Here is a 22,788-nt window from a genome sequence, read left to right as displayed (position 1 = left end):
TGGAAAACCAGCAGGTCTCAGCCCTGGAGGACCGTGATTTGATGATCAGCGCTTTATGCCATCTTTACCAGAACATTGCTGCCGCCCAGTGGCTGTATAAATTAATTACATGGGGAAGTGTGTGTTTAGTGTGTGGCGCTTTGAGGTCTTATAATCTAATGCTGTAGCCGCTCTCTGTCCATCTTAATATCGTGTGTGTGTGTGTGTGTGTGTGTGTGTGTGTGTGTGTGTGCGTGTGTGCGTGCGAGTGAGTGTGAGTTGTAGTACAGGTGTGTGTGAACTAACAGGTGAGTAGTACAGGTGAGTTGTAGTTCAGGTGAATTGTAGTTCATGTGAGTTGTAGTTCATGTGAGCTGTAGTTCATGTGAGCTGTAGTTCAGATGAGCTGTAGTACAGGTGAGTTGTAGTTCATGTGAGTTGTAGTTCAAGTGAGTTGTAGTTCAAGTGAGTTGTAGTTCAAGTGAGTTGTAGTTCAGGTGAGCTGTAGTTCAGATGAGCTGTAGTTCAGGTGTACTGTTTGGTAATGACCGTGTGTGTCTCCCTGCAGGGTGGTGGTTCTGGAGAGCAGGCCAACGGACAATCCCACAGCACAGAGCAACCTCTACATCCTGGCGGGACACGAGAACAGTTACTGAGCGCAGTGCATTGTGGGATTGCGCCGGTCCGGAGAACACGCCTCCTGCTTGGCTTCGGACACGCCCCTTCATTGTGGGATGAGCGTTTTTCGGGACTTGTCCGTTTCTTTTTTATTTTATTTATTGTGGCATGTTAAAGAAAGGATTTTCTTTTTTAATTTTAATTTTTTATTTTTTTTAAGTGTCGCCACCACTTAGTATCTTACGCTACCACACAAGTGCTTAATAGACTTATATTTAATTGTTGTACATATTAATGTAGTATTTGTACACTATAGAGAGGTGATGTAGATATGTGTGCATATTTGCTGTACAGGTGTAAAGGTGCACTGAGTGGCAGAAATATCGGGGTACTACTTTAACGCGGCCTGTCTTCCTCGCTCATGTTCGGGGATACCCCTGTACAGGTGTGCCCAAAAGGTCAACCCGGAAGACGTGCCCGTCCTGTCAACACTGACCGTTTATTTTTGGATTTCAACACAGAGATTTATTCCTCCAGACATGGAGCTCTGCGCTTCTTTTAGAAACTTCTGTTCTCTGCCGTCACCCGTTTTGAAACGCCTGTGTTTTTAATCATTCTGTGGCAGACGCTGGTTCTGAACCATTGCACAAAACGCTGATGAGGTTTTACGAAAGCAACGTGTGCGTGTGTGTGTGTGTGTGTGTGTCTGTCTGTGTGTGTGTGTGTGTGCAGAGAGTATGTACACACGAGTATACGTACACATGCACACAGTATGCATTGTACGGTTTATGAATATATACTTCTGTATACATTGTGATGAAATGCTGTGGCTGGAGTTTCTTAACTCCGGTTTGTAAAAACGAACGGCAATTTTGTTGTTACTGACATAAGATAAAAGCGCTTATGAAGCTAAACGTTGACACACTATTCCGTATAACTGCGTGATAAATGTAGGTCCTCTGTCCAGTGGTGCTGTTGAATAACACTCGTCTTAATTATGGTAGTACTTTCTCACAGCGTCGACTCTAATGTCGCCGGGTAGATCTTCAGATAACAGCCTAAGACAAACATTCCCTTGCTTACGTGATCTTGCGTTTTTAAAATGTTACGCCAAAATGTGTTGCCGTTTTTTATTTTTTTCCATGTTTTATTAAGTTATGGCCAAAATAATTTGGGTGTCTACCTCATGCAATGCTATATCTAAACTGAGAAAGGCACCAGCAGGTTCTGAATAAAGAGGTTCTCTTCCCTCCACTGTACACATTATTCCATCAGGCTCCCCCCTCGACTAAAGAAAATAACTTCAATCACGACAGCATTATAACTTTTTCATATTGCAAAACGTAATGTAAATACTGTAAAATAAAAATCTGTTGGTTTTACATACAGTGTTACTGCCTGTTCTTCAGCACAGTAAGACCAAAGAGCTGTAATCACAGGTCTGCGTTTTATCCAAAGCGACTTACAGTTGATTAGACTCAGCAGGGAGCAATCCCTCCCTGGAGCTATGTGGGGTTAAGGGCCTTGCTCAACAGATGTGGCTTGAACCACCAACCTTCTGGGTCCCAGTCAAGCAACCTAGCCACTAGGCTATAGGCTGTTCTGTTTTCACAACATCACAAAACACAGATTATGACACACCGACTGCAGATTTACTGTCATTATTTACATAAATAGCAGAAGGCACATATTGACAAACCGAGCTCAACAACCATTTCCAATACGTAGATGGTAGGCTATATCTAGTGATACAGAGAGCTGTAAGGTTATGAGGCTCATTTCCTGCGGGGTAAAATGATCGACTTAGTATTTTTGCCGTATTGTTACCATTGACTTCACATTGAAAGAGTGGCTGAAACACTTGTACTTATACCACCACAGTGGTACTAGTGAGCAGCCTCCCAACACAACCAGGAAATGAGCTTCAAAAAACGAAGCCCAGTTTTGGCCGCTTGGTTATGACCCTGTGGTCATAAATGAGGCTGTGATAAGTCCATATGAAATAGTTCGGGCACATTCTGCGGAGTCCTACCCCAGCCGGTTCTGGGACGGGGGGGTGGTTCAGCCCTGCTGGGAGGGGACAGCGGGGAGTGGAGCGGTGGGGGGCTGGTTTTGGGGCGGGGGCGTGGGCGAGTGTTCGGGCGTGGCGGGGGGCGTGGCCCGCGTCTGCTCCAGCCCCACCAGCCTGGCGCTGACCTCCCACAGCCTGTGGGCGGAGTCATCGTCCATCGCCTGGGGCGACGGTTCCTTCTCCTGCAGGACGTCGTAGTAACGGCCCGACACGCCCTCCAGCTCCTCCCCCACCGCCAGGAACACGGCGGGCTGAGCCCCCTGCCGCGGGGTCTTCACCATCACGTAGAACAGCGGGCCTGGGGGAGGGGCAGGAGCACAGGCTGATGGGAAGGGTCTCACTGCACACATTAATGCCCGTGGCGCTCTCATTCCCTCACTGACGCCTGAAACGCAGCTGCTGCCCGTGAGACTGCAAACGGCAGGTCGCCCAGCGGGTTCAGCTCAGCTGACCACAGATCAGGTGTATTTCTCTAGTTCTAAAAGCTGCTGCGTACCAGGTGTCACTGGAAGGACAGTACTGTGGGTTGTAATATAAGTTTTAATTATTCAAATACCTCAAGCAGAGGCTGAGGACCTGGGTTCAGATCGTTCTTTTTTTTGGATTAAAATACTTTTCTGTGCTCTATTGATCTTGCCTGGTGCATTTGAGCCTGCAGGGAGGAGTAGATGGGTGGGGTTTACATTAATGGCATTTTATCCAGAGCGACGTACAGTTGATTAGACTAATCAGGAGACAATCCTCCCCTGGAGCAATGCAGGGTTAAGGGCCTTGCTCAAGGGCCCAACGGCTGTGCGGATCATATTATGGCTACACCGGGGATCTACCGACCTTGCAGGTCCCAGTCATGTAGTACGCTACAGGCTGCCTGTTTACACTTTGGGGATCATTTCATTTGTTACAATAGAGCAGGAAAACTGAAATCCAACACAAATACGATTTGAACCCAGGTCTGAGACACACGCATTGTATGTAAACAGATTTTGTACGATTGACTGATTTGAGAAAATGCTCAGCAACACAGTCAAACGCTTGTGGTCCCACAGACAGGGTCAGTCTGATAAAGGCAGGTTTGTGGCTGGAGGACTCACTGAGGACAGAGCTGGAGAAGGAGGACTGGTGCAGGCCTGTGTGTCTCCCCAGCTCTGTGGCTGCCACTCCGGGGTGCAGGGCGTTTACGGTCACCCCAGAACCTGTAAAACACACAAACACAGACGCACACACACATTTACACTAACCCCAGAACCTGTAAAACACACGCACACACACATTTACACTACCCCCAGAACCTGTAAAACACGCACACACACATTTACACTACCCCCAGAACCTGAAACACACACACACACACACACACACACACACACACACACTTACACTACCCCCAGAACCTGTAAAACACACGCACACACACATTTACACTACCCCCAGAACCTGTAAAACACACGCACACACACATTTACACTACCCCCAGAACCTGTAAAACACACGCACACACACATTTACACTACCCCCAGAACCTGTAAAACACACGCACACACATTTACACTACCCCCAGAACCTGTAAAACACACGCACACACACATTTACACTACCCCCAGAACCTGTAAAACACACGCACACACACATTTACACTACCCCCAGAACCTGAAACACACACACACAAACACATTTACACTAATCACAGAACCTGTAAAACACACGCACACACACATTTACACTACCCCCAGAACCTGAAACACACACAAGCACAGACACACAAACACATTTACACTAACCCCAGAACCTGCAGCACACACTGACTCTCCCCAGAACACACAAACGCATACCAGGCTTGAGTCACAGAGCTATATGAAATAGTTCTGACCTTTACATGCCTGTAGAATTGTTGCCGGTTTTTTTAACAATAAATATACATTTATCGCAACGCCCTGTTAAGTCGCTGAACCTGCATACCTTTGGACTGTGGGAGGAAACCCACACAGGCACGGGGAGAACATGCTAAACCCGACACACAAAATGGGGCAGACTTGCCTTGCAGCCTCCTGGCCAGCTCACGGGTGAACAACATGTTGGCTAGCTTGCTCTGGCAGTAGGCCCTCTTGGTGTCGTACTTCTTCCTCTCCCAGTTGAGGTCGTCGAAGTCCATCTCGCCCAGGAGGTGGGCCAGCGATGAAAGATTCACCACCCGGCTGGGGGCCGAGCTTCTCAGCTTCTCCAGGAGCAGGTTCGTCAACAGGAAGTGGCCTTGGCAGAGGACACGCCCATTAAAAATGCTCCAATCCCAACCTCACGCCTCATAATGCTTTATGTTATTATGTTTATGTAACCAAACACAGAAATGGTGCAACGTAGCAATACCAAAATCAGTAGTTGGCGAGACTGTTGACATTGTTGTAGACAAAATTGCATTGAGATCGAGGTTTTGAAACGGGTGATATTGCGGTTCAAAATTTGCTGTTTTGAATGGAAGTAATTGCAATTCCAAGGTCACGATGTCCTGCTTTCCAGCACCACGATGGAGAGAACTTTGAGTTGGCTTACCCAAGTGGTTCACTCCAAATTGCATTTCAAAGCCATCCTCTGTCTTCCAGTCCGGACACCTCATCACACCTGCGTTGTTGATGAGTATATCCACACGTTCCTCCTCTGAAACCCAACACAGCTCTATTAGATAGTGTAATCAATGCATGTCGCTTTGGATAAAAGAATCAGGTAAACAGCTATTGTAATGTAATATAATATAATATAACGGGGCGGCCTGTAGCGTAGTGGTTAAGGTAAATGACTGGGACACGCAAGGTCGGTGCATTGCTCCAGGGGAGGATTGTCTCCTGCTTAGTGTAATCAACTGTACGTCGCTCTGGATAAGAGCGTCTGCCAAATGCCAATAATGTAATGTAATGTAATGTAATGTAATGTAATGTAATAACGGACCCTCCTTGATCACTGCTGATTTAGCCGATCTAGACAGGTAGAGTACCAGAGGTACTGAGTTTGGTTGTCAAGAGCGACGCTGATTTCTCACCCTGGTTGATCCTGTTGGCGAACTCGCGGATGGACTTGATGGACGCCAGGTCGATGTGGCGGGCGTAGACGTGAGTGTTGAGTGTCTGTCCGCGGATTTCCTTGGCGGCCGCCTCGCACTTTGCCATGTCCCGGCATCCCATAATAATCCGGCCCCCTTTCCAGAAAGAGGTCTGGAGATGGTTATTGAGCCAGGAGAGCAGGACGCCATGGTAACATTTTGGGCAGCCTGTAGCCTAGTGGCTAAAGTAGGTGGCTAAGGTAAGAACCAGAAGGTTGGTGGTTCAAGCCCAGGTGCAGGCATGATAGGCCTGCAAGGCCCTTAACCCCACACTGCTCCCGCTTAGTCTAATCAACTGTAAGTCACTTTGGACAAAAGCGTCAGCTACATAACTCATTATATAAAATATTTTATATCAGCTCATCTGATATTAAATCCAGGGAGTTGAAACAAAATGGTGGAAACAGGGTTCTGCTGCTTCCTTACTGTCAGTGTGCTGTGTTTTCCTTAAATGGTTTAGGTGCAATCATCCCAAATAACTCAAGGTTGGGGTGGATTATTTAATATTTATTCTATTTTCCCCATATGAAAGCATGTATTTCCAACAGAGTGATGCCACCGCATTAGAATGCAATGGAGTATTCATTCAGGAATAATGCCTAAAACTGCATCTTCTTCATTCATCAGCTAAGGGTGAGTTCACTGACTTTCTAAAGGAAGAATGCTATGGTAGACTTGCACACACTGGCAGACTCTATGATGGTGAACCCAAGCCATTTTGCGTCATCAATTGGATAAAATCACCTGGATTTCTCTATGTCCCACTGCCTTGCAAACAAAACATTGCATCACAACATTGAGGATGACTAAGGTTGTGGGAAGTACTGGGCCAAGTTTCAACTACTGAAAAACAGTTATTTGGCTTGTCTCCGTAGAGCAACCCTTTTTACAATTTAATTATTTATAGAACTCTCTATCATAGGTGTGAAAGCTCCCAGGCGACCTTTTTGCCCCACAAAGAACCCTTGAACTAGATAGGTTGCTTTGAGAACCATTTTTTTCTGAGAGTGTAAACCTGAAAAATATAATCGTAAGAATCACAACTCTCCAAGCGATCTCGCTGGCTCGGTATGCGTTACAGTTAGCATCTGTGCTAAAAGAAGTGCTACCACCGAGCCTCTTCAATCTTTACCTCTCTTGGCCAGTTCTCGAGCAGTTTCTTTTCCTAATCCAGTGTTTGCGCCGGTGATGACAACCGTCTTCCCTTCGATCTTGGCTTTACTTGGACAAGTGCCGCCAGTAACATAATCCCTTTGGGAGGGGAAAATAAAACCGGCATTAAAGTACGTTAATGTAATTATGAGTGTATTTAATAATTAAATATGTCAAATGTGTTTCTGTTTTGTTTTTTTGTTTTGTATCAACAGTGGCAACAGTTGACACACCCGCAATAAGAATCTCTCACTGATGTCACTCTCACACATCAAAATGACACAGTGGGCTTTCTGGTGCCGTCTCTCACTTGAAGAAGTGTATCGGAAAGAGGGAGCTAAATGTAGACCGACTGTGAATCAGTCATAGTATAGTTAGCTTTAGCTTAGCTAACGACAAATTGGCATTTTGTCCAAAAAAGCCGGTAAGTAGACTACATACTGCAACAACCAGTCAGCTAGCTATTTACCCACAAACTGTGACGTTAACTTACTTTAACAGAACACCACATCCAATTATTGTCCCCGCCACCGATGCTGGCAGTATATATCTATTCATTATGTTCGCTGTATAAAATCAAATGTCAAATGCAGCAAATCCCAGGTCAAATTTACGCGTGCGTTTCCTCATCCAAGGTTACTTCCTACGATTGGTACGTCAACCAACCAGGGTCAAGCAGCCTCAGAACACCTAACCAATCATAACATGAGAGCTATAACGTTTCTCACGGGGCAGATGGGAGTTGAAGTTAATTGCTTGCAAAAATCTGTTTCTTTGGTTAGCGAAATGCTAAGCGCAGCACAAGTTTAATTAAACTCGTCTGAATGCGTAATGCAAGATTTTTCTACATTATGCTTACTTCTGTCTATCAAACAATTTTGAGGCAAAAACTGATGTAGATAGTTTACATATTCCATATTTAGTAGGTATGTAAAGAAAAGGAATACATTTCTTAAAATTGTCCTCGTGTCAGGGGCAGTTATAATAGTGCCCAAGTATTCTACTAATTAAAATAACATTGTCCGCAAAAATTAAAAGTTATTTGATTTTATTTCAGCCTGCAATTCAATATTGTTTCGTCACTGCGAATGTATCATGCACTTTCCATACATGTTCAGGCTGTAATGTGTTTTGTTTAGTTTTTTCTTCTGATTTTTATTTTATGTTTAGCTCTAGAAAGCTTTTTATATGGTACTGTATTATAAGTTAATATTTCGTGTGATGTCTGAACAGATATCTTAAATGAGCACTGGTCTCTATTATCACTTGCTGGCCTGGAGCGCCTGATGTCGATGTTTTCTGACGGCCAGTAGATCTCTATCCAGCTAACCACCTTGCACTTTTCTTTCTCTATTTTTCTTTTTGCTGTTTGATAACAGCAGTTTAATGTGTAAATGCTGTTTATCCTTTAATACCTATGCTTGATGATGTTACATATTGTAATGTCTGTATGTTTTGTATTATTATTATTATTATTATTATTATTAAAAGAACACATTGCACATTTATCTCAGTTTCACAGAAAAACAAGCATCCTGAAATGTCAGGAAATATGTCATTTGTAGAGGACAGACCAAGGATGATAATTATCTGAGTTTAAGGTTATGGTCATAATCGTATAATAATCTATCTAAAAGCCAGGATAAGAAAGTGAAAAATGTACCCTGTAAAGATATTTCCTCTGAGATAAGATATACTTTATTGAACCCAGTGGGGTAATTTGTCCTCTGCATTTGACCCATCCTAGTTACTTAGGAGCAGTTGGCAGCCACAGTGTGTTGCCTGGGGATCAACTCCAGTTCTGATGCCAGTACCTTGGTCAAGGGCAACAGCAGGAGCACACCAAATCTCAAATGCATGTCTTTGAGTGTGGGAGGAAACTAGAGCAAACCCACGCGAACATGCAAAGCCCACGCAGAGAGGATCTGGCCAGCCGGGATTTGAACCCAGAACATCCTTTTTGCAAGGCAACAGTGCAACGATGCTAAACCAAAACACCACTATAGTGTCAGGTCTCACATAGAAAGAGGATGATACTGTACATGTACTGAGCTAATATGACAGTTCAAGCGTGTTACATTTGTACTCCTGCTACAACTGTAAGTAGTCCCTAAATAAATGTGGTCACTTCCATGTTCAACTGTGTGCTCCTGGTTACCAAGGATACCACACCTGTATTCAAATATTTTCAAGAGGTCAGATATTCCAATAAAACCAAAAAGTGAATAATTATTTTATCAATAACCACATGGCATCTTCATTAATTCCTAATTAAATGGGGACAAATAAACTCTGAAATATATACAGTACTGTGCAAAAGTCTTAGGCACCTGTATAACATTCTGTACAGATTATATTCTTTCAAAAATAATTAAATGAAAGGTCCTAAATAAACATACTATACATTTTACATTACATTTTAGTAATTTGGCAGAATAGTTAAAAACTGAATCAAATCAATATTTTTTGTGACCACCCTTCAGTGTTAAAACTGCATCACTTCTCTAAGATAGCCAACGATGTCCTGCAGTTTGATAAGACAATCAGCAGGGAGATTGTTCCAAGCATATTGAAGAACTTGACTTCGGTTGGCTCCTTGCTTCAGACAGCCTTGATGAAGTTTTTATGTAAAAAGTAGTCAATTGCTTACAGTAATATGTTACTTTTTTAATTAAATGCAAAAATTTCTGTAAAATTTAATATTTTGGAAAAATATTTGGAAATATACGCACAAAAAATAAACATATATATAATAAAGTCTTGGGTGCCTAAGACTTCTGCACAATACTGTATATCAGTCAAAACTCAAAATATAATGTTGTGATGCATTTTCTTGGTGCTTAGATTGCACCCAAATCTCCTAAATTGCACAGGTTAGGCCCATCGTCGCGACTCCGTGTAGCTGGCGGTGCTGTTCGCAGACCACTGCTGTTTACAATACTCGATTTCTCCGGGATCTGTTACTTAGGTCTGTGACCCTTTCAGTCTCTTTCCCATTCCGTGTGGGGGAGGGCGCGAGCTTAGGCGACGCAGAAGACACTCACTGCGCATGCTCGCTTCTTGTTCCAGCAACAACTGTATTCGAGCCATAACAATCGCCCGAATTCAATCGCTTTGGCGAAAGATACCGATTTTAAAAGGGGGCATCGTGCGTGGAATCGGGCTATGTGACCCCCCAAGTGAAGCATATTTACCAGAAGGCACGATTCTGGAGATGGTACTGATAACTTTATATTCATGGAGGATAACAAGGTGAGCCTCCCTCTCTTCCTACCGGACAGATTCGATGAAAATGGGCGATTATGTACAGAACAGGGGTTAGCTTTTACCCCCCAAAAAAACTAAACACGGAATGCTTCAGCAAGACGGTTGAAAAGGAGCAACACATTTCCAAGTACTCGGCGATGACATGTTTCGCCTCGTCCTGTGTGTGTTTGGCTAGCTAGCTAGCAACAGCCAACCACTTACAGACAACTAACACCCGATTGAGAAGGGATCGATTGCCTTTTGGCTAACGTTAGCTGGCAAGCTAGCTCGCTTTTGTCCGTTTTATTATTTGGTAGCTAACGTAAACATTACTGCTTCTTCTTTAAATCCATCTATTGCGCAAGCCTCGGCACAGTTGCCGTCACCAGAAGCCAGCCGTTGCCTGAGGTGGAGGACAGCTAGCTTGGCTAACTGTTATCAGCATCTGTAGCGCTAGCTAGCTGCTGCCGTACCGATGCGATGAGCGTCTTGCAAGGGGGAATCTGCGGAGCGCTATTCTGACTCACTCCCGACACCTGGACCGCTCGTTTATTTTTTTTATGTTTTGGGGGGGACACGGAGCACACTACCCTGGATCGTTTTTTTTCGACGAGCTTCTCGCTCATCCATGCCTCATTGTTTGATGTAAGGGACGAAGGAGTAAAAGACGGCGAGCATTGCTTCCCAGAATAGCAGCCAGCCATGCAAGCGCCGCCGCTCCAGTACGACTTCTACAGCGAGGAAAACGCATCGAAATGGCGGGGACTGCTGGTGCATTCTCTGAACAAGGTAAGATGCAACCAGTGTGGTGTATTACGGGAACAGTGTGTAACGTACTCCATGCGCTATTCAGTTTAGCCTATGCCAATGGATTGCTGTTTCCAGCAGTACGTTATTTTGGAGGGGGAGGGATGGAAGAGGCGTCACGCCCTGGCGGTTGTGATGTTTAGCCAGCTTGCTAGCTCAGCGGTGACAAATCATTTCTGATGTCACGATGGATTCAAAAGCAGCAATTGCTGATGCTGGCGGTGTCCGGCTAACAGGCTAATCGGATAGCCTGCGAGGTGGCTAATGTTTAGCTAAGCATTTTGCACGAGTGGCCTGGCGAAGCAACGAGAATAAACACGATGTTTACAGGACAAATGTGACTGTTATGATTTGGCCGGCCTGGGTTGCTGATGTTGACGAAGAATATCGGCCGTGACCCTGTGCGCTAAGCCTGGCTGGACAATATGTGCTAAGATGGGGTGCGGGTGTTTTGTGCAGTGTACCGTTGCTTGTTGTTGTTAATCGCCCTTTACTCGAAATGACGTGATGCCACTGGATTTCTCACTTTGCAGTCCGCTGGCGTAATTATGGCACTCGTTTACCACATCCACCACCCTGTTATAAAACACTGCCGATCTGGCCTGACCAGCTAGGCTACACCATGACAGCGGCACATTTGCGACACATTTCCATGCAGTCTCGTCCAGAGCAACACGCAGCAGTTATTCGTCCAGGCAAATCTAATCGCTGCGTTACAGTATGGAACATGGAAATATTGACCTGCAAGCGCCGGGGCCAAGGAAGAAGAAATGCAAATATTATTCGATTATTTTTGTTTACTTGTGTTAATGTGAGGATTTAGTTATCGCCGTTATAGCAACTCGAAAATTTCGACTCTTTGGAATTCGCCAAATTAGGAACGCAAGCGAGCACGGTTGTGTCTGCTGGTTTAACCATACATTTTAACCATAACCTACATTCAGTATGGTTTAGAATTGAAAACAGACATTTCTTGCAGAGCGTTCATGAAGTGGCAAGGATACAATTTCGGAGTGTAATGTGATTCTTTGAGCTACGTAAAAAGAAAACATTTGGACGCCAGACCTGTTTCAAATGACTACACATTTTCCAACTGTCACTTCAGCTGAAGTTTGGACGGTGACAAGTCACAGTTGCACAGCATCACAGGGCCAGTTGATGGAGAAATTGCTTTGTGTACCTGCATCGGTTGTCCAAGCTGTTGATCGTGGTCTGTGCACGTTATGCAAAGCTTGTCACGCAATTTCTTCTGTCGGGTCCGCTCCATTTTGGAAGGTTAACCGCAGCACTGGGGCTACCACGGTGCACGGAACACGAGTACATAAAATGTAATTCATCACTAATGCACTGCACTGCAATCTACTCTCCTGTACCGAAGCCATGCCGCCAGCAAAGCATCTCGACGTCTGATGTAATGCTCCAGGTCTGCAGTGTTCTGCATTTTCTTGCTTACTTCTAATATGTGTGTGTGTGTGTGTGTGTGTGTGTGTGTTGGGCGGGCAGGGTGATAGGCCGCTCTTAAGCGCTTGAAAGTAACGCACTAATTGCTGTTCAAATAAGACCATGCAACCAGGAATCAAAGCCATACACACTCCGTGCGATAGAGAAAAGGGGCTTATTTTACTGATGCAGTTACTCTGCATCCTGGATACTCGTCACAGTTAAGTTATTAAACAAAAACTGTTCTTTAAAAAAAAAAAAAAATCCCTCACTTTTCCTTTCAAAAATACGTCCAGATATGACTGTAGAATTGCAGAGGGACGCTACGGATTTGGTCATTCTGCTCCTCCAGTCGTTCCGAAGCCAGATAATATGGCCTTGTCCTAAAACGATTCCCAAGATTCTGTGAGTGGCGAACCAGCCAATGAGAACAGGGGTCGCATGTGACGTAGTCTGAGGGAAAAAATAAACTCCACAGATTGTATGGACTAACAAGACGGCCCACTCCTGCAACTCTCTCAAATTCAGCTGCATTCTTTCGTCGTGTGTTTCTGCCTATCTAAGGGAGTCGTTCAGGTTGATATGAGGTGGCAGTGGGTCATAGGGGCCAAGGAGATGAACTTGTAGTCCAGTCCACAGGGCAGTGGGAGACAGCCTGATACAGTAGTTTTGGGTTTGGTCTCGCCTGAAGGTTGCAGGTTCAATTCCCAGGTGTGGCATAGCTTCTGCGGTCTTGAGTAAGGCGCTTAACCTGGTTTGCCTTCGTTGCCAAATGTCTTAAAATGTGCCAAATAGAATACTTTGGATCAAGGTATCTGCAGAAAAAAAAAAAAATCATATGCATTTTCCAAAAGAGACCAAAGCCTTTCACAGTGGCACAATGACCAGTTTCCTAAGGAATTGTGCTGTTGAAGGCTAAATACAGAGCGGATAAGGTTCTTGACTGGGAGCTGGAAGGTTGGTGGTTTAAGCCCCAGTCTAGCCACAATAAGATCAGTGCAACTTTTGGGCCCTTGAGCAAGGCCCCTGACCCCGCATGGCTCCAGGAGGGGATTGGCCCCTGCTTAGTCTAATCGACGATAAGTCGCTTCGGATAAAAGCGTCAGCTAAATCGCTGTAATGCAATCTAATGAATGACGATGATAAATGTTTAACACAAGCGTGGGCCAAATGGACTGAACAGCTGCTTTGATTTTCCACAAAAAGGAGGGACGCAGGGCTGTTGTTTCTGGTTAAAGGACCGGGTTGCGTTGCTGTTGTGCTAATGGCCGGTGACCACACGCTCCGCTGGCAGGTTCTCAAGAGGAAACGCAGCTGCAACGGGGCCGGAGCTCGACGTAGCGCTTACTGGCACCGGCCTTTTCTTCTTTTTTTCCCCGAGATGCACTAAAAAAGGCAGCTATTTATAATGCCGGCCGAATTATCTAATGGGAAAAACGTGTGACCGAGCCGTCCGCGGCTCTCCCGAGAGCTGGCGGGGTGTGTGGGGATGGGTTTGGGTTTCCCTGGTAACAGGATTTCGGGAGAAGTGCTGTCCCCCCGTACGTACGCAGCTGGCATGTCTGGCTCTCTGCGGGAGGGAGAGAGAGACCGAGCGAGAGGGAGTCCGAGAGAGAGAGAGAGAGACTAAGCGAAAGAGAGAGAGAGAGAGAGAGAGAGGGAGGGAGGGAGGGAGGGAGGGAGGGAGGGAGGGAGGGAGGGAGGGAGGGAGACAGACAAAGAGAGAGTGAGAAGTAGAAGGAGACAGAGAGAGAGAGAGAGGCGGAGGGATGGAGTGAGTGAGAGGGAGAAATAAAAAAAATGGAATGGCTCAGCTTCTTTCTGGCCTCAGTGTCCCAGACTAAAAGAGGGTGTCGGTTTTTCAGTTTGTGATCCGTTTCCCTGCTTCTCGAGTGTGCGTCCTCTTCTGAAGACGGAGGGCAGAATGGCAGGACAGGTGTGTTCCTCACACAGGTGTGTTCCTCAGACAGGTGTGTTCCTCAGACAGGTGTGTTCCTCAGGCAGGTGTGTTCCTCACACTGGTGTGTTCCTCACACTGGTGTGTTCCTCACACAGGTGAGTTCCTCACACAGGCGTGTTCCTCAGGGCTCAGGGTTAGGTCTGTGTGTCTGGGTCAAAATGCAGACTGACCGTTCATCACTGACCAGTGCCTTCCCTTAAGCCCAAAACACACAGTAAATACGCAAAAGTGGACGCTTTGAGCTGCGGCTACACAAAGTCTTTCACGCCTTGTGTCACCTGAAATTCTCAACGCAACGCAACCGGGAGCTGCAGTGTCGAGCGTCTCTGTGAGGGGGGCGCTCCAGCAGGTGACAACAGGACGAGGCTTCCTCTTCAACCGGTGTTCTGCCACTCTGTCTTTCACAACTGTCCCGGATCATTACACTACATTACAGGCATTTAGCAGACGCTCTTATCCAGAGCGACGTACGCCGAAGTGCAGATCGAACACAGGGACACGTGCGACGAGGACCCGAGAGGAGAGCATGGCCCAGCGGGAGCGCGTAGATGTCCATAGGATGCACGCACAATGCACATTGAGTATGTCCAACTGGGCTTGTGTAGGGTACGCTTCGAGCCTTATTCCAGACCCCAGAAGGCGCGTGGCGACCCCCACGCCCCCAAAACCTCCGAACGAGCCTTTGACTTTTCGCGCACGGTCACGTGACGTGCACCTGACCCCAGAGTAGTTTTATTTAGTTTGTTTGTTTTTTTTCTTCTTCTTTTGTCTGTTGACACTTGATTGGTGTGGCCTGCCCACCGAAACCAGGAACACCCATCAGGGCTGAAATTAACTTGCAGTCTCTGCTGTAAATTGATGCCACATTGTTTTAGTTTTTTTGTTGTTGGGGTTTTTTTTTATTTTTTATATACAGGAAACATGAGGTGACATTTCAGTTTGACACGTACTGTAGGTCTGTAGCCACATTGTGAGCTTTCTTTGTTTTTCCAAATTCAGAAACGTTGGGCCCCTTGAGCAAGGCCCTTAACCCTGCATTGCTCCGGGGGAGGATTGTCTCCTGCTTCGTCTAATTAACTGTACGTCGCTCTGGATAAGAGCGTCTGCGAAATGCCAATAATGTAATGTAATGTAATGTCATACATAGGAGCTATAGAACTCCTTTATAAGCACTACATAAACACCCAAAAGCACTTATGTTAATAACCGACAGTATGTCACGGTAATGTCACTTACGGCGTCAATGTTGACATAACACACCATATGTCTTTGCGGTTATTGACATAAGCACTTATGGATGCTTATGTAGTGCTTATGAATGTGCTATTTAGGGCTTATAAAGGTGTTATATAGCTCTTATGTATGAGCCTTCAAATAAAGTGTTACCCTAAACTGCAATGCCCTGAACACCGGCAGTTATACAGGCAGTCAAAAATGCTATAACATTGTTTGCCTTTCGACAGAATTTACTCCGAGCTCTTAATATTTGTAGAATGACACCCGCCCGTCCGATAGCTGTGAAATTTCCCCGGGTTTCTGGTTGGATGAGTTGAGACTAGGCCCTTTAATTCAGTTTGCCACTTCGGTTGGAGAACGATGAAGCCAACGATAACTCCGTAATTAGCGCCGCCGTTGAACAGCGAACGGCAGCTAACGAACGAAAAAATTCATTACATTTCTCCAGCCTTGGACGATGCTGCAACCATCGATAACTAATTAGCACCACCCTCAAATAATTCTGCCTCCGAATAACAAAGCAGTATTTGGCTCCACTCTTGATAAGAGGTAACCTTAGGAGGAGAAGTGTTTCTCTTTTCTGTTAAATACTTTCATGGTGACTTGGCGATCTCTGTGTGCTTTGCGAACACAAAGGGACTGGGTTCTAATTTCTGTTCGTCAGAAGAGTGTGAAGATAGCCACGTCAAACCTGGGTCAAATACCTAATTATTTTGGATTCAAATACACATTTTCTACACTTTACTGAGCTTGTCTGGTGTATTGGAACCTATGAAATGCTCTCAATAAGTGCACAACCCGCCTTCTGGTCTCCTCGGTTGGCCCAATTGCACCAGGCGAGATCACTCGAGCTCAGAAAAGTATTTGAATCCGGAAGGGTTGCGTAGTTGGCCCAGGTCTGGGCCGCACTCTTTCCAGCTTTTTGGGATAACCGCAGAGACACCCTGTCCCGCTCTCAGACTGTGGGATCTATCCTCGCGGGGTTGAGTCTACTTTTTTTTCTGGGTCCTCGTGTATCTCGGTGTCTACGGGGATCGAGAAACGAAAGGGAAAACGTGCGTTCGGAGCTCGGCAGAACACGGACCCCGCTAATGTGGCAGGTTATGCACGGTCCACAGTCGCTGGCCGCCTGGTCAATGTTTAATCTGTGGAGACGCAACAGGACCCCATCGCCCTGAGCCTTAGGCGCCTTGAGAGAATGCCCGTTTAAAAAAACGAATAAAGACAACAATAACAACAGCATTTTTAACAGTGAAATAACATAATATTAGCTAGTTATTGCATAGTGTTCTTTTATTACAGAGAACTAGCAATTCTCTGAGATAATTACCATTTTTTGGTGATTATCTTCCTGGGGTTATATGGGGTTATGTCTGAAACTCCCTCTCTATGTCCTTCTGTGTTTTCCCTCCATTTTCTAATAGACACTTTGTTTACTGACAGCTCTGTGAGGTGTGAATATAATCTGCGGTCTCACGGTCTTTTCCCGGACATTCAACTTAAAAGCAATGTTCAGCATCACTATTGGTTGGGTTCGTAAGCGTTTATATCTGTAGTTCTCTCTCTCGCTCTCTCGTTCTAAAGCTGGACATGGAGAGGCGGGGTGATTAATGCGAAACGCGTTACGCTCGAAACAGGAAGCCGTGTTCACGAGAAGGGTGCGAGGGGAAAAAAACAGAAAAGTCCACTCTCTGCCGTCACGGCAACTAAGTGCCGTCATTCGGCTGTATTTAGAATAAAAGTTTTATTTTGGTTTCGCTGTAAAATTAGACCCACCCACGGAATGCAAGAGGACGTTTCACTCTGCTTTCGTAATTTTCCAGAGTCCATAACCCTACACTGCACTACCCTGCCAGATATTCAGTAGTTCAGTCATGACCTGGCCTCTCTTTCAGGTGGTCCCAGCTGTCATAGACGCTGTCGTGATGTACAGTGTCTGGCCTCACAATTATTGGCACCCTTGATACAAATTCGCAAAAAAGACTAAAGTGAATTATGCTGGCTGTGGTAAATTCTCTCTTCCCGGGGTCCTGAGGTCCGGCCTCTGCCCAGGCCTGTGGGAGCGTGTCCCCTGGAGTCTGAACCCCAGCTCTATCCGCTCCCTGTCCGCTCCCTGTCCGCTCCCTGTCCGCTCCCTGTCCGCTCCCTGTCCGCTCCCTATCCGCTCCCTGTCCGCTCCCTGTCCGCTCCCTGTCCGCTCCCTGTCCGCTCCCTGTCCGCTCCCTGTCCGCTCCCTGTCTGTGACTGTCTGTGACTGTCTGTGACTGTCTGTGACTGTCTGTGACTGTCTGTCTTCTTTTCATGGCTTCTCTCTTCACTGTCATTTCTCCTGTTGTAGAGGCTGGATTTCTACACTATGAGAGGGGGGGGGGGGGGGAGAGACAGAAAGAGAGAAAGAGGGAGAGAGAGGTTGAGTGAGTGTGGGAGTCAGAGAGAGGGAGAGGGAGGGAGAGAGAGAGATAGACAGAGACAGGGGGAGGCTGTGTCTGGGCCTGTCTTCCAGTCTCCTGCTGAGTTCTCGGAGTCGTCCCCCCCCCCCCCCCCCCCACCCAGAGACCCGCAGTGCAGCCTGCAGCACGGAGCGGCCGAGCCCATCGGCACGGCAACAGCCCTCACACACACACACACACTCCGGCATTTGCATATTATCTTAAATGTCAGGTGAACGGTCTGAGCCGAGATTCCAGGCAAGACGCCGATATTCCGGGGGTGGAGTCCAGGGCGGGGTTTTGTCCCGTCAGTCTTCAGAATGTGGGCGTTTCCCTTGCCCCTGGACGGGAGTGTTTATCGCAGTTCTCCTAATGGAGGTGTTTTATGGGATTTAACCTGGCCACAACAACAAGGTTCCCTACGGGAATTTAGCTTCTACAGGACATCCATTTCAGCATCTAGAGTGACATGCGCCCACTCACACACACACACACACACACACACACACACACACACACACACACACACACACACACACACACACACACACATACACACTCATACGCAGCAGAACACTGACAGTACAGCCCAGTGACGCCTTCGGCCACACAGAACATTCTTATTACTATTTTTCATATTAAGAGTATTAAGAATAATGGAATTGACGAGTGTTGATGGTGCCTTGCATCATCATCTGAACTTACATTAACCCACACCTCAAACACCACTGATTTCCAGCACTACTACAACTACAACCCTGTGCTGTGAATTCCGCCCAAAATCAGGTGGTGTCCCTGAGGTCCCTGCTCCCTGGCCACACACACACACACACACACACACACACACACACACACACACACACACACACACACACACACACACACACACACACACACGGCAGTGTTAGAACACAGCTCAAGCTGAGTCAACAAGCCTCAAAGTGGCTCTTGAAGACTTCAAACAGCCCAGATGGCAGGGCCAGCTTTCCCTCTTCCAGAGCGTTCTAGAATGAATAATTCAAAGCGAACAACACTCCACTCTGGTCCTTATTGATTTTGGCATTAACTTCTTTTGCTTCTCAAGAAAAAAAGAAAAAGAAAGAAAGTTAAATATGGCTGGAATTTGCTGGCACTGGATGTGCATAATATGCAGAAATATAACAATAATAATAATAATAATAGTTACAATAAGAATTTGTTATTTAGATGTCTTTTTAGCCAAAGTGAGTTACAGTTGATTGGACTAAACAGGGGACAATCCCCCCTGGAGCAGTGTGGGGTTAAGGGCCTTGTGCAAGGGCCTAAAAGCTGTGCGGATCTTATCGTGGCTACACCGGGGCTTGAACCACCGACCTGGTCACCCGGTCATGTACCTTAGCCTTATCCACTAGCTACAGGCTGCCCGTGATTGGCTCCAGTGGTCCTGCATATAATTTCCTTTTTCCTGGATTGTCGAGGCCTTCGATTGAGGGGGACATCCCCCCTCCCCAGTTACCCCAATTATGGCAGAATGCGCAATTCATTCAACCTTACCTTTAAAAAATTGGGGACGGACAGACTTTGTAAATTGGAAATTGTAGGCCTAAAAACGTTGGATGTTAAACCATCACAGTCTTGCCTGTTCAGAATTTGCAGAGCACATTCTGGTATGAAAGTAAATCTTTCTTTTAGGAGTTGTGTAAAGGGTTAAAGGGTTGAAACGCGTTGCTGTGTGTTGCTCAGTACAGGACCACGCTGTTATTTTTGGATCTTCACTTTCAGTATTGTCCCCACAACTGCAGTGTGTGAACATGAAACATACACACATTGTGAGGACCAATGAGAGGCTTCCCTGGCTGGTGTTAGGCGAGGTGACATCACAGTGCACCTTGCACATTGCAACAGTATCTTGGTGCTTTTTTGCGAGCGGTACCCAACCCCCAATTGCTCCTGACAGGCTGGTTGGTACCTTGCATGGCAGCCAATCACCGTTGGTGTGTGAGTGTGAGTGTGAGTGTGAGTGTGAGTGTGAGTGTGAGTGTGAGTGTGAGTGTGAGTGAGGATGGGTGAATGAGAAGCACAGCACTTTGGATAAAAGCAAGGATAAAGGAAAAGAAGGATGTTAGCATGCTAGCGTGCTGTATGCTTTGTGGTTGCGATGTAAGGCCTATCTGGGAGAGCGTGTTAGCAAGCTAGCGTGCTATATGCTTTGTGGGTGCAATGCAAGGCCCCTCTGGGTGAATGTGTTAGCATGCTAGCGTGCTGTTAGCATGCTAGCGTGCTGTGTGCTCTTCTGCGTCGCTACGGCAGATCACACATTTGTGAGGAATGCGCAGTAGTTGCAGTTACTTGCACCTCAAAACCGGTTATTAGTGGTTATCACCATATTTCTCAATTCTTCACAGATTTCAGCCTCTTCCTGATTCTCACTCTTTCTGTGTGTGTGTGTGTGTGTGTGTGTGTGTGTGTGTGTGTGTGTGTGTGTGTGTGTGTGCCTACTGTCTGTTCTGACTGCTCAAGTCTCTCTCTCTCTCTTTCTCTTTCTCTCTCTGTATGAGTTGGCCTATTGACATGGTGCGAAAGTGTTTCCAAAGCAGCTTAACTATTTACTGTAAATTCAGCAAATGGCAGGAATGATAAATGTCATGGGAACTGAATTACAGTAGCGTTATTAATAACTTCCTTTACAGTTATTATCACACGGCTTCAGTTCCAAGCCTACTGGGGCGGCCTTTAGCGTAGAGGATAAAGGTACGTGACTGGGAACCCGCAAGGTCAGTGGTTCAATCCCAGGCGTAGCCACAATAAGATCCGCACAGCCATTGGGCTCTTGAGCAAGGCCCTAAACCCTGCATTGCTCCAGGGTCTCCTGCTTAGTCTAATCAACTGCAAGTCACTTTGGATAAAAGCGTCAGCTAAATGACATGTAATGTACTGTAACTACCATATCCTTATTACATGGGTGCGCTAGCGTGGGCTCAAGGCTGCAGTCTGTTTTATTTCCCCCTCATAGAAGGAGATAAATACGTCTATTAATAGTCCGCAATAATCTCAGGAGCAGAGTGCATGTTATCGAGTAAACGTTTGGGTCTGAAATTAACTTTAATGTAGTTTTTGTTCCGTTGATGACTGTGTTCGCCTTGCCTCAGCTGTAAAGAATATACCCTTATTGTAGTATTTCCCTGACTACTCTCAGAAATACAGTGACAGTGGAGGTGCATTTTTTCCCCAAATGTACCCTGAAAGTACCGTAATGTTCTCTTTGTGTGCAAATGAGTACATTTCGAAGCAAAATGGTACACATTCGTTATATTGGTGACTAGGGGTGTTTTACGCACCTATAGGGCACTGCCCCAGTGACGGACATTAATATCTTTTTAGGCACCTTTCATTCCTTTATTTCTGAGGGATCAGGCTTCTGTACTTGTAATTGCTCAGATTCCAGGAGACAAAAAAAACAACATATCCAACATTTGAATGAATGATTTGTTGGGATTCATTATGTGAATAGAGTGATGGTCTCGAGCTTATTTAAGACGCAACGCGACCTTGGAGTTATAAGGTTCTGAGTGGGAGATATTGAGATATTGAGATATTGAGATATTGAGATATTGAGATATTGAGCTTCAAAGACTCCAAAGTGAATGGGCTCCAAGCGCATATGACCTGTTGTTGAAATTGAGCATTGTTTCATACTTTTAAACAGTGTTTTTGTGTAAAACTCCACACATATATTTAGTGCCCTATAAACAACATATTTATGAAACTCAACTGATTTTAGTAAAAAATGTCGGTTTGAACCATATAATAAGGTCTCAACAACTTTATTTTAAGGTTGGACAACAAAATTTAGACCTTGAATGTTGTTGCTAGAGTGTCTGTAGTCTCTCTCTCTCTCTCTCTCTGTCTGTCTGTCTGTCTGTCTGTCGCTCTCTCTGTCTGTCTGTCTGTCTGTCTGTCTGTCTGTCTGTCTCTCTCTCTCTCTCTCTCTCTCTCTCTCTCTCTCTCTCTCTCTCTCTCTCTCGTGCTCTCTCTCCCTCCCTCCCTCCCTCTCTCCCTCTCTGCTGTTTTCTCTGTCCCCTCCTGCATGTGTGACTCTGCAGGCCCGCACTGGCAGTAGTTCGTGAGAATGAAATTCCTGGCATAGCTTTCGGTTAGTCTAGCATCGACTCCCAGCCTCCACCCAGCCAGAGACCGCTAGGCTAACGCTGCGCGCCGCTCCTCATCCGCCTACATGTGCGCGGGCTTAGCGTACGCTAACTAACTAGCGCCACGCTGGCTAACGTGGGCTAAAAGCGGCCTATTGGTCGGATTGAGTCCTGTCAGTTCCTGATTGGTTAAAAATGAGTGGGCCAATGAAGTTTGTTTAGCACTCGTGCGAGGCGTCTTTTGACTCATGGCGAGGAGATATTTTTTTTTGGGGTGGGGAATTTTTGATGAAATCTGTGCCTGTCCTGACAGAGCTGAATGTAGTCGGAGATTGGAGGTGTCCGTTGTTAAACCGGGAACGGGCTGTTTTAGCGACTGTGTCATCGAACCTGTCCTGATTGGCTGGCGAGCTCCAACAAGCTGAGTGGCGTCTGTGCTGAAGCCAACGGGCACACCGCTGCGATGTCACAGTTTCACAGAGGTCCAGACGGCTCGTTTAAGTGCACAGTTTCTCCATGCAGCCCGTACGGATTTATTTGGGGACTGTGCCGTTTCGATACTTTCACAGTGCTTTTTTTATAGCACCTACAACGCCGTTTATAATCCACATAGCCACGGAAATGTCGTTTCCTAC

At 46.0% G+C, this 22,788-nt stretch overlaps 3 protein-coding genes across 10 annotated transcripts in view; 2 read left to right on the top strand and 1 right to left on the bottom strand.

Annotated features, from left to right (window-relative positions):
- map4k3b (mitogen-activated protein kinase kinase kinase kinase 3b) overlaps positions 1-1,979 on the top strand; it is a 105,411-nt gene extending 103,432 nt beyond the window's left edge. For all 8 annotated transcript variants that reach the window (XM_061231825.1, XM_061231827.1, XM_061231822.1 and 5 more), the window contains one exon: positions 548-1,979. In XM_061231825.1, the coding sequence (XP_061087809.1) occupies positions 548-635 (88 nt within the window). In that variant the 3' untranslated portion in view covers positions 636-1,979. The remainder of the gene's footprint in view (positions 1-547) is intronic.
- On the bottom strand, positions 1,731-7,540 carry LOC133122104 (retinol dehydrogenase 13-like). Its single transcript, XM_061231828.1, has 7 exons — positions 7,402-7,540; positions 6,889-7,007; positions 5,697-5,852; positions 5,213-5,317; positions 4,703-4,915; positions 3,760-3,861; positions 1,731-2,966 (listed from the first exon to the last, which is right to left on the bottom strand). The coding sequence occupies exons 1-7, from the start codon at positions 7,464-7,466 to the stop codon at positions 2,659-2,661; spliced, it is 1,068 nt and encodes a 355-aa protein (XP_061087812.1). The 5' UTR covers positions 7,467-7,540; the 3' UTR covers positions 1,731-2,658.
- Positions 7,541-9,959: 2,419 nt separating this feature from the next.
- Positions 9,960-22,788, top strand: part of LOC133121784 (son of sevenless homolog 1-like) — a 57,782-nt gene continuing 44,953 nt past the window's right edge. The window contains 1 exon segment of the mRNA XM_061231249.1: positions 9,960-10,943. Within this exon segment, the coding sequence (XP_061087233.1) occupies positions 10,857-10,943 (87 nt within the window). The 5' untranslated portion in view covers positions 9,960-10,856.

This window comes from Conger conger, chromosome 2 (assembly GCF_963514075.1).
Source record: "Conger conger chromosome 2, fConCon1.1, whole genome shotgun sequence".
Taxonomy (NCBI): Eukaryota; Metazoa; Chordata; class Actinopteri; order Anguilliformes; family Congridae; genus Conger; species Conger conger.
Note: the sequence above shows the minus strand (reverse complement) of the source record. Positions and strands in the feature narration are given on the sequence as shown.

Coding starts and splice junctions, on each gene's coding strand:
- LOC133122104 (XM_061231828.1), bottom strand. CDS start 7,466: ATGAATAGATATATACTGCCAGCATCGGTGGCGGGGACAATAATTGGA. Junction 5,318..5,696: donor CGCCAACAGGATCAACCAGG/GTGAGAAATCAG, acceptor GTTGGGTTTCAG/AGGAGGAACGTGTGGATATA. Junction 4,916..5,212: donor ATTTGGAGTGAACCACTTGG/GTAAGCCAACTC, acceptor TCCTCTGCCAAG/GCCACTTCCTGTTGACGAAC.